Below are 12,504 nucleotides of genomic sequence, written 5' to 3' on the forward strand. Positions count from 1 at the left end.
TCATTTCTAAATTGACATTCAGAGCAGCATATCCCTGTATTGCAGCAATATGTCTAAAATTTTCAGAGAAGCGGAGGTTAAGAATGATAACGACAAATCAAAGACACTGATGATAATCCATGATAATGTATACGATGTAGCTAAATTCTTGGAAGAGGTAATATTTTGCAGCTTGTCATTATTTTTTTCCTCACTGCTATCCTTACGACCTTAGGCTTTGATAGTCAGACTCAGAGGTCATGAAATAGAACGTCATTAAAGGTGGACGTGACATATCATTTGGTCATGTCTTAACTATTATATTGAAGGTGAAACTTTTTAACGCTCCCCAAGAAACAGTAATTAAAAACAACTATGATCATTTTTGTCAGCTCTGATTTGATATATTATACTTACAGTTAAAACCTTCAAATATGGTCGATATTGCAATGATACCTGTCCTAAAGCATTGTAATAATTGTCAATGACTGATATGTCTGTTGGCTGAAACGTCCGACATTTTTAAGGAATTATTGGTCGTCATGGTCCGAAATTCTTTGGGTCAAATTGTCCGGCACTGGTAAACATTATGGTTCCTATGATTTGCGATACATCTTAAAAGATTTCTTTTATTCAATTTAGTTTCACTTCATTCTGTTTCGATTTGATTCATTTAATTATGTTTTTATTATGATTTGGTTCATTTTATCGAATTGTTTCGTTTCGATTCTCTCTTTTAATGATTATTTTTGTTTCGTTTTCGTTTCCCAATTTTTTTATGACCTGAGAATTATGGGTAATATTGATTACCAGGGTTCTCGTTAAGACGCATCCTGGACCCAAGAAAAAGTTGCTGGACGCGCCAGGTTAAAATATTGTGCGTCCACAGGACACGTCTTCTCAAGCTGCATCCTAACATCAGTTATTTATTTAAAAATCATTAAAAGTATCCTAAAAATCAATGAAAAACTCATTATGAATAGTGAGAACACTGGATTACATAATTTTTGTAAACATCTCGGCACCATACTGCAGACTTTTATGACCAACCCTATCTTAGAAAGCTATGATCCGATTTCTATTTAATTATCGAAACTAGTGAATATTTTACGAGACTGGTTTGGCGCTCAATCACATATATACAAGTATACGCAAATGAAGCTGCCATAATGCTGTTTTTCAGCTCCTAACAATGAAGGTACAAACCGGATAATGATGCTTTTTCTTGCCATATGTATACAGAAACAAGTTGATAGTACAACCATTAACGCTCCCTTCGGTAGCATATGAATACGCAGTAATCTTCTTAATATTACAAGCATTAGTTGCAAGTACTTGACAATTTCACAGTACAAATGTCAAAATGTGTAACCTGTACCCATTGCCTAATAACAATTGCCAAAATATTCAGGATACCAGGGTCTCACTGCTTCACTGTAGTTAACTGTTTTCTACACAGAGGAAAAACAGGCCTTTTATTGCCTTAAAGCTATTTTTCTGATGCATCACTTTTAATACTCATTAATTGCTTACAAAAAGGTAAGGTAAATTTCTGTGCCTGAAAAAATGTGTATTACTGTATTGAAAAGAAAATTCTCTAAAATCATTTTTATCAAAAGCTTTGCAATGTTAATTTGAAGGGATGCACTTTAATAATTTTTCAATGGATCATGATAACTTTTAAATCCTTATTATCTTCATTCAGTTTGACAGCAATTTTCTGAATATGACCATTGAACATATTCAAAATGGCTGAAAATCACATAAAAATTTTGTGTTGGTCCATAATTTTCCTGTCCTAGAGAAAACATGACAAATATGTGGTTTCAAAGTTTACACTTTAAATAGTCCCGAGCCCGAGGTCTAGCACAACAAATGCTGAAAATGTGCATCATTTCATGTTCTTGATGTAGCCATACCAAGATACAGTGTGACTAGCGATATAGTGGGAACAGAGTATGCACTCCAAAATGTGTAACCCGTACCTACATTCCCTTGTATTCAAATTATAATATTGCCTTCTTTCATTATTATATGGAATTTTATACTGAAACTTGGTCCAAAAATTCTGATTGATGTTTTGAATCAATTTTAGTTAAAACAAGTTGAAAACACAGGCATGTATTATATTTTCAAATTCATTCGATTTAATGTTCTCAAAAGTCCTGAAATGTGTGACCAGAATTTGCCATACCAAACTGATAATTTACTATTTTTTACTTTCTTGTCCAAACTTAATGAACAAATTTTGGTAATATTATAGTTTTCTAATGTAAAAAAAATGATGAAATTGTACAGATAACAAAGATACCGAACTTTGATTTTGAGTACAGGAATTTTGAATTACACATTTGAGTACTTATGAAAAAAAAACAAATTTCTGTAAAATATTTTGAAAATCATTGCTTCAAGCTTACAAAATGTAGCTATCATGTCATTTTGTAAATGTGCATAAATTTTCAACTAGAAATATCACATAATAATTAAAGAAGTAGGTGATAGAGTATTTTGGGAAAGTTGATAAGGGTTACACTTTTCAGTATGAACCAATTATTCATAATTGCAGATACATGAATGGTCTTGTAGATATTTTCAATAGACAAGAGTTTTTGATAATTATTTTTATATGCACCTGCAATTCCTTGCAATGTATTTCTGGTGTACATTACAAAATGTGACAGTAAGTATAGAAATAAATATTAGTTAAATTTGTATTAATTAAGTGATGCCTTCCAAAGGGATAGTAGGTTTTCTATTTATCACTGTATTTTTGTTAAGTCCCTTTACCTGTTTACCCACAGAATAGTAGAATGTATATTTCCTAACTGGTAGGCACGATTTTTTATACATCTACTACATGGAAATACCTTCACGTTTATCTATGTGATAAATTTTTGTCACATGACCATGATGCCTCCATGAAAAACTTAAGAGTTTATGTTGGTGACTGAATACTCCTGATGTTTGTACATGCTGCACAAATCATGTTACCTTCAGGAAATAAATTTTTGTAAACAATGAAAGGAAAAGATTGGGATTTGACAAGTATAGATGAAAAGGATAAGATTCAATTTTCTTTATAGTTTCATCACATATTTAAGATCTACTACTGTCAACAAAAATTTCTCCACTCTTCTTAGTGGAGATATAAGTGGAGTCACAGTGTCTCCAATTTCTGCAGTGGAGTCACCATTTCAAAAATTGTCTGTAATTTACTATTCCTTTCTTTATATCAAGATATATATAATGGTTCTAATAGTTTAATAACATTTCTCACTTATTGACAGAAAAAAATATTGAACAGTATTTGAAATGGAGAAATTTTATCCTAGTTTTTACTTTGTGACTCCACTGTGAAGAGTAGAGCAATCAGATTTTGGGTTGACAGTAGTGTACATAGAACAAACATAGCATTGTATGTGGTCGACGGTAGTGTACATAGAACAAACAGCATTGTATGTGGTCGACGGTAGTGTACATAGAACAAACATAGCATTGTATGTGTCACAATGGAAAATGATGGGTGTGGGTCTGCTAATGCGTAAATATGGCTACTGCTAAAAATGAGCCATCCAAGGAAATACAATTTTCATTCTGAGAGTACATATTTTGTTACTACATTTACAATATTGAAATGCAGATAAATTCAAGCAAAATAAATAAAATCTCAAACATAATAGATGATAGAAACAATTAGGAACAATTTGTAACCTGGGATAATCATTAACATGCAATGCACGTAACATGCATAATATAAAGTATTTCCAGCAAAGTAAATTAACTTTGTAATTTTGAATTATGCAAATATTCCAATCACAGCTAAATTCAATTTCCAAATTTTTAGTTCAAAATGTAGAGGTTTTAGTCTCAAAATACCGAAATCCAACCTGTCAATTACCTCTCTAATTTATAAACATATAAACCAAAATGAATTTAACAAATAAAATTTTTAGATAATTTCCTGAAAGATGGTGATGTTATCCACCCCCCTATATGTGACAAACTACTAGACTAGAAATATTGTCGGATTCGATTTAAATACCCGTGAAGTGTGGGTGTTCGCACAGTTAGTTAAGTGCGTGAAAGCATATACTGTTTAATGTAGTCTGTTTCTTCATACCGTTCTGTCGAATTTGTCGGTATGATAGAAGTAAGCAATGTATAACCAATGGATGAATGAATGATTAAAGAAATTAATCATGCAAATCAACCTGGTGACACATGTACCAATCTAAAAAAGATTCATCAGAGATTCTTGAAAGCCATAAGTGTACTCTATACACAAACTACATTATAATTATAAAGTTGATTTTATTTCTTAAAATTATTGACATGTTTTTTTTAAAATTAGTGACATAAAAGACTATTTTTCTTCGATAAAATATCGTCACTGGTTTTGGCAGCTATATTACTCATATTTTCATTATTAGATAAAAATATATTTTTTTCATTTTCTGATGATAGAATAAAATGTTAAATTAAATGTGTTGCATCATTTAGCATAGGTTGCATAAGATCTGCATATACAGGCCATTGTACAATGTATAACAACATGTAACTCATCTTCAATATTAGTACTGCAATTAAAAGTAGTTCTTTCAAAAAATTCTTCTAGTTTCTATTTTTAGGGGGGAGGGGGGGCAACTCCACATATAAAATGAATAAAAGCACTTCTATGTTAAATACAAGAAAAGTTTTTTTTTAAGATTCTTCCTTATACAATTTATACGTTCTTAATATACTACCATCAGCATATTAGCCAACTCTTAAACACCATTCTCTTTAAAATTTTATGAACATATCTTCCTCGAGTTGTTTGACAATATTTTTGTGCATGTATTTATGTCAAAATTACAATATTGCTCATAATTATACTGTTATTTCCATTACCTTATAGCCACAGATTTAAATTTTGGTATTGCATTTTCCTATTGATCACTTAAAAACTGTATATTTTAAAGAAATAGTTCATTTAGTATCCTATCAAAAACACATTTGACCATATTTGGTATGACATATGTATAAGTCTAATTCAGGAAAATCATGGATATCTTTCTAATATTTCTTGTTTGAATGAATTCTATGTCCTTAACCTGAATTAAATCTTGTCGTGCTATGCCTGGATATCTGGACTTGGCCCTGTTACTGCTTTATTGGTTCTGGCAGTGGTTCACCTGAGAATGATAGTCAATTTATACTGTTCGAAGGTTGTAGCTGTAAACAGAATTATCTAAGTCAATGTCTGTATGTTGTTATTACTAAATGAGATGTTTCTACTATTACTGATTATACAGTAAAACTTGTTTTGTACTGTAGGATTTGTAAAATTAAGGCAGATCATTTAAAATTTTCTTTTTTACTTTGATTAATGAATCCAGAAAAAGGCTGATTTACCATCTATGTACTGGATTCCTAAACTCCACAAGAATCCATACAAACAACGTTTCATAGCTGGATCTGCAAAATGTACCACCAAACCTCTATCAAAACTTTTAACTTCTGTACTCACAATTGTCAAAGAGGGTCTGCAGTCCTACCACAACACTTGTTACTCCCGTAGTGGTATTAATTCAATGTGGATCCTGAAAAATTTGAAAGATCTTTTGGAAACAATTAGTTCAAGACTATTATCTGAATATAATAGCATTAAAACCTATGATTTTTCAACACTGTATACTTCTTTTCCCCATACTCAGTTAAAATCCTGACTTAAAAACATTATACATCGTTGTTTTTCCAAAAAAGATGGTAAACCTAGATACAAATATATTGTTCTTGGTAGAGATTCCTCGTACTTTGTAAGAAATAATTCCAAATCATCTTCCAAATATACAGAGGAAGATGTTTACAAAATGCTGGAATTTGTAATCAACAACATATTTGTCCAGTGTGGTGAACATGTTTTTCAACAAACGGTCAGCATTCCAATGGGAACAAATTGTGCTCCTTTACTTGCTGACCTATTCCTTCACTCTTATGAGGCTTACCCTAACAAATAGGCTTCTGGAACAGGGTTAGGTTGCTACAAGATTGAAGTCATCACTACAGAAGTTCTATGGTCGTCATCATGAACTCGTTGATCGTTATGGTGTATCCATCTGCACCATGGAAACTGATTTATTCAACGGGTGAAAGTTTTCCTTTCCTCATTGTCTACCCCGGACGACTTTTTATGAGCAACTCGACGAGTGTTTCTAGAAAAGCAGAGAACGCTTACCCTACCGGTGCACCTGGTTCATGCTCCCAGTTTTTAGTGGAGTCTGAGTTGCTCATTTGCTTTTGTTACTTTGTATGTATGATTTTAGTTACTGTATGTTCTTTGTTGTGTATGTCTGTTTTCCATGTCGGGTCTTTGTCCCTGGATTACATTCTTTTGATTACCGCTATAACCTTGGTTCCCTTGCTTACTCTTCCAATCTGATGTCAAAATACCCATGATCAGAAGTTCTGGCCTTGACCTTGGCAGATTAAATGTGGAAATATTTTAGGAAGCAAGCTATAATAATAACGATAATAATAATAATATTTCAAGGATGATTAGTTGGAGACTAACTGTGTAACCTTCTTAAAATAAACTATTATAATTAATGACGAAGTTAGAGAAATAGTTTTTGGGCATGGGGGAAAGTTGGGATGGGTAAGCATTTTGTAAGTTTCATTCCCTTGGGCCCATGATTTGCCTAGCTTTATACATATTCTTTGTCTGTTTTTACTATTGACACATCCAGGCCCCAGTGCCACAAAGCTGCAAAAATACTTAAGTCTGAGAAAAATCTTAACTGTGACATCACCAATTTCAAAGACTTTGATATGAGTCACCATGGGAGTTAAGAATATTCTCAGACAAGTATTTTTTAATGTATTTTGGTGCCCTGGCCAGATCTCTTTAGGACTGCTTATGATGTACACAGCCAAATGTGCCACATATGATAATCATATGGTGCTTAATTCATATGATAATAATATGGTAATCATATGACAATCATATATTTAACATGTGGTAGTCATATGATTATCATATGATTCTCATATGATAATATGGGCTTGAATAGACATAGACATAGACATAGACATAGACAAGCTTTGTTTAAAGACAGCAAGACATAAAACAATAAACACAAGCTCTTATGAGCTTTTGAACTGAAAACATATGATAATCACATGTTTGTCAAAAACATGTGATTATCTAAGATAACCATGTGATTATCATATGTTAACTGAAACATATGATTATCATGTGATGCTCGATTCATATGATAATCATATAATGCAAACCATATGATTCTCCTGTGTGGCAGGCACATTTGCCTGTGTAGAAACTGAGTATACTATTTCTGTTATTCACTCACAGATCTAAAGCAAAATTAAACTTGTCTTTTCCTATTTTTTAGCATCCTGGAGGAGAAGAAGTTTTGTTGGAACAATCAGGTATTTTATTGGTGTAGTAAGATAACATTCACATAAAAATGCTAAATTTATGTACAATTTATGTAAAATAAGGGTTCCAAAAAGATATAACATAATGTTACATATTATAATTTTTTAAAGATCCTTTTGATATTATGTGTTTCAATGGTATTTAAGTTTATTAAATGCACTAAAGCAACAAAATAATGTCACCACAGAACAAGAAAGAAAAGGTCACTTGTATGTAAGTGCATTGTACTAGTGTACTTACAGTTTTGTTGAAGATTACTTTGAAAACATAGATTGCAATTCACTTTCTTGTTTAAATTATATGTAAATACTTGTATATAACAGGTCGTGATGCTACAGAGTCATTTGAAGATGTAGGACATTCACAAGATGCTAGAGAATTAATGAAAGATTATTTAGTTGGAGTTTTACATGAGGTATGGAGAAACATATAGGGTGTAGTGTAAGAGATATATATGTGTATGTATATTAGTTAACAGCCTTTATTTTGAGCATCTTCATTGTTTCATGAATATATGAAAATATGTTTCATAGTAACTCCTTCAGCTACATATGAGTGAGGGCATTACTAAACCCACAAAATTATAACTTCATCACTAATGTTTGAACCTCCTCTGTGACAGGCAAGTGACAAAGTAATTCAGCTTAATACTGTGAGGTATAATCCTTCAGCTAAGTAAATAGACTAGATATATGAACGTACTACTCACTACAGTAGAAGTAAGTTATCCTTCTCCATCCTCAAAAATATTTATACCATGAATGAATCAGAACACAATTAGCTGAAGTAGTTATTCAAAACTCATGCAGGGACAGATCCAGAGATTTTGAAAAGAGGGTTCCAGGCTATTATTTGTTCATTTTAACCCCAATTTTGTACAAAATTAACAAATTTCCTACAGGGAAGGGGGTGGGTTCAACCCTGGGAACCCTTTTGGATCCACCACTGCCATGGGATTTTAGTTTGGTGATTAATGAAATAAGAGCTTGATTTACCTCACATTTGCTACTGAGGATCAAACCCTAGTCTTCTCAGTGGTAAGCTAGTAGTATACTACTTTGAAGGAAGAATGAATCCTTTGGTCAGTGAACTGGCTAAAGTAGTCTGTCCTGCTATCATGATGTATCTATATTGTTTAGAATCATTGGTGCTGTTACTTATATCCATTAGTACAAAATATTGTATCTGAACATAGCATGGATGTTATAACTTAGCAATTAACAATATGAATTATATTTGTATTTCAGAATGATAGAAAAGCAGTCCCAGTGAAGGTATGGACACATCAGAAATAGCCTTAATCTAGAATATAGTGTGCACACCAAACATCAAAATTTTATTTCAAAGGAAAATGATATTTTATAATATAGTTTTATCACAGTTTATATGGCAAATGGCTACATTTTAAAATTATCCTCATATGCAAAAAGAAGACTTTCTTCTCACAAATTTCTTATGAAGTCAATATAAAACCAGGCCAAAACAATAGTCTTGTTTCCTGCTGCAAGCAAGAAAAATTGGGTAGGTAGGGAAATAATTTTATTTTCAAAAAATTATTTTCTATGAGTTAAAGGGGAAACAAATTAAACTTTAACAATGCATGAGCCAATCTGACCATAAAATGTTTAAGGTAGGCACAAAAAACTAGGCTTGGTAGGGTAGCAGGAAACTGACTCTTTTTTTTGGTGCAAGAACTATAACTTTTGAAAATCATGATTGAAACTGGAGAATATGTACTTGTTCCGTGAATAAGTATAATTTTAAAATTCAGACAGAAAAAAATCTAGACTGATCCTTACACAAAGAGCCTGTATTGTGTATTTGATATTGAGCAAGTGACTATTTCTTTACAATACCTGTCAATAACACAGAAAGTCTTTTTATATAATCAATACATTGTACATATAAACATATACTATATATGCAATTCAAAATCAATTACTAAACCATAATAAAATTTCACTACTTTATGAAAATAAACCTGTATTTGTGTTTTTTAAAGTATTACTCAATAAAAAGTCAGTAGTCTAATGAATGTGGAAGGGTAGGAATTAATTTTGAAGCTTTACTGTATTTCAGGAAAATACAACCATAAACGCACCATCTTCAGACCAAGGAAGGTATGCACTATAGATTTAATTGAGATGTCTCCTTTTAATTTACATGATTCTCTAGTGAAAAAATGGTACATAAAAAAGTATTCTCAGTTTTGGGGATTATTTACTGAGCATTTGACTTGAGCTTAAATTACAAATGCATACACCGATATCTCTTTTTTGTTCAGAAACCTTTAATTTTGAATATTGCTGATTCCCCAGTAATGGAATAAGTAGTTGTTGATTATAAGAATATAAAGAATGACCGTGTTGGAAAAACATTACATTTTAGATCCCTTAATATATTACACTATTTGAAGTTTATGTATCATTTTTATATTATTGAGCCAGATTTAAAGCTGAATGAAATTGTACATCTAATTTGATTAAGAAATGATGATTTTGTTTTTTTTTCTCACAAATGTACATAAAATCTTTGCATAATGTTTACTCCTACTTGAATCACCTTGTCTGTCCATTCAGGTTTCATTAAAATTATCTCAACTCCCAATGGATTGATTGATCTCAAATATGGTATATGGCTTTGTATACATGTAGATGGGGCATATATTGTAAGCAATTTTAATTGCTGTCTGATATCAATGTCCTGTTTTGTTGGACTTTTTAAAATTTTTCCCTATATGGAAAGAGTTGGGAAATACCTTGTGTGACAACATGTGCAACTTCATTTTTATCATTTAGAGAGTAATCAAGGGAACCAACATTCTAGCAGGAATCAGAAGAACAAAGACCAGACATGGAAAACAGACATACACAACAAAGAACATAAATTGACTAAAAATAACACATACAAAGTAACAAAAGTAAATGAGCAACTCAGACTCCACTAAAAACTTAGATAAGTTCATTTCAATTTTTTACAGTTCATGGTCTGGATGGTTAGTACCATTTGGTGTAGCGCTAGCTGCAGCTCTCCTCTACAGATACTTTATGTCACAGAGCAATTGATGGAGTCTTGAGGAACAATGATTTTTGTATGGTGCAGTTGTATTTTTGGCAATGTTTTTTTAGATGTACATGTCATGAAAGTAGGAATATCTGTTAAATAAAACTTTCTTGAAAAAATTCTTATTGATTTAAAAAACTCTACTCAATTTAGTTACTTATTTTTTTATGAATTGTTTTTCATTGATTTTTTCTATAATGATGTTTACTCAGATCAATTAAACAAATTCTCACCTTCATTTGCTTAAGTATTTCTAATTACCCCTGAACTCTACGAAAAGTTTATAAAAATGAATTAAAAAGTCCAATATTCTGTGACCTTTGGTTGTGCTTCATTGTAGTGAGCCATAGTTCACTAGAAGATAATAGATAAAATACCATTTTTTAAAATTTTTGATTAGTTTTGTAACATGCATTGTTGACTTGAATCCATTGTTTTGTGATCTGCATTTTTGTTCTTGTTGGTATATTAAAGAGAACAGTTTTTTCTGCCTTATAATAGACCAGGCAATAAAGATATTTATTTTGACTGTTTTACTATAGTCAAGTATTAGTAGATATTTAGAATTGTATTCTTTCCATAAAATTCCAGTGGAAAGAGAGGGAGATTAAATTTTTGAACTTTGACTATTACTTATCAGGATCTGCTCATGTAAATGAGCCATTACTAGATGCCATACAAAACACAAATGAAATGCCTAGAAGCTTACTAAACTGAAATACTTAAGAAATCAGTATTTATGTTTTTAAGAACCTGATTATATCCATTTTAGCTCACCTGGCAAAGGCCAGGTGAGCTATTACCATCCCTTGGCGTCCGTCGTCGTCGTTAACAATTTTTCAAAACTCTTCTCATCTGACACTTCTGGACCAATTGAAACCAAACTTGGTATGAATGTTCCTTGGGGTATCCTGCGTAGAACTGATGTGGGGATTTTTGACCTGTTGAAAAACATGGCCATGGTTACTAAAAATAGAACTTAGGGATCAGACAGTAGTTTTTCACATATATCTCCAAAACCTTTAGGTTTAGCCAAATTCTGCCATGGGGTAATGGTGTTCAGCATGATGAGATCTATCTGCAGTCAAATTTTCATTTTAATCTATTATGCCATGTTGAAGTTATTGCCCTTTTTTGTCGTTTTTAGCTCACCTGGCCAAAGGCCAAGTGAGCTATTGCCATCACATGGCATCCGTTGTCGTCGTCGTCATTAACAATCATACAAAACTCTTCTCTGAAGAAACCACTAGACTGATTAGAACCAAACTTGGTTTAAATGTTCCTTGGGGTATCTTGCATAGAACTGATGTGGGGATAGCTGAAGTGGGGTTTTTTGATTCGTTGAAAAACATGGCGGCTGTTACTAAAAATAGAACATAGGGGTCAAACAGTAGTTTTTCGCATATATTTCCAAAACCGTTAGGTTTAGCCAAATTCTTTCAATAGCTGAAACGATCCTTATTTTTAGAACTACAAAAGTATTAAGGCATAAAAGTTGTCAGACGCCTCCTTGTAAGAGTTATTGCCCTTGTAAGGTGAAAAATGACTTCTTTTTTGAGCAATTCAGGCTCCTGGGAGCCTCTTGTTTGTAGTAAGTGTGACAATTATAATTGTGTTTGATTTTGATGTGATGCAAGCTGGAAGATATTGTCTAACCATCAGGAATTAAATGTGAAATCCAGTTGTAGTGTTACCATTAATTCTACCACATTGTGCTTTTATTGCTTCTATTGAGAATTCACAGGATATCATTTAACCGTTCACATATTATTTAGACGACATACTATATTATCCAGCCTTGGATTCATGCTCTATATTCTGCTAGTGTTGTGCTCTGCTTTTATTTTGCTTCAGGAAATGTATGACAGAAAGGGACCAATACCATTTGTTCTATGTAATAGCTTCAAGTTTATTGGATATGATTGTTATGGATAGTAAATTAAAAGTTTAAATTATACAGATCTTTAGTTGGTGACATAACAATATATATTTAATGGTTTAACTAAATATTAACACCATGGAAC

At 32.0% G+C, this 12,504-nt stretch overlaps 1 protein-coding gene across 1 annotated transcript; it reads left to right on the plus strand.

The window, feature by feature from the left end:
* Positions 1 to 20: 20 nt before the first annotated feature.
* Positions 21 to 12,435, plus strand: LOC148615560 (cytochrome b5-like). The gene is made up of 6 exons (XM_088581925.1): positions 21 to 157; positions 7,371 to 7,407; positions 7,741 to 7,832; positions 8,665 to 8,691; positions 9,497 to 9,537; positions 10,398 to 12,435. The coding sequence occupies exons 1-6, from the start codon at positions 50 to 52 to the stop codon at positions 10,480 to 10,482; spliced, it is 390 nt and encodes a 129-aa protein (XP_088438051.1). The 5' UTR covers positions 21 to 49; the 3' UTR covers positions 10,483 to 12,435.
* The last annotated feature ends 69 nt before the right edge of the window (positions 12,436 to 12,504 follow it).

Source organism: Perna viridis, chromosome 5 (genome assembly GCF_037379345.1).
Source record: "Perna viridis isolate PV_CMFRI_1.1 ecotype Kerala chromosome 5, ASM3737934v1, whole genome shotgun sequence".
Classification (NCBI taxonomy): domain Eukaryota; kingdom Metazoa; phylum Mollusca; class Bivalvia; order Mytilida; family Mytilidae; genus Perna; species Perna viridis.

Coding starts and splice junctions, on each gene's coding strand:
- LOC148615560 (XM_088581925.1), top strand. CDS start 50: ATGTCTAAAATTTTCAGAGAAGCGGAGGTTAAGAATGATAACGACAAA. Junction 158..7,370: donor TAGCTAAATTCTTGGAAGAG/GTAATATTTTGC, acceptor CCTATTTTTTAG/CATCCTGGAGGAGAAGAAGT. Junction 7,833..8,664: donor TAGTTGGAGTTTTACATGAG/GTATGGAGAAAC, acceptor TTTGTATTTCAG/AATGATAGAAAAGCAGTCCC.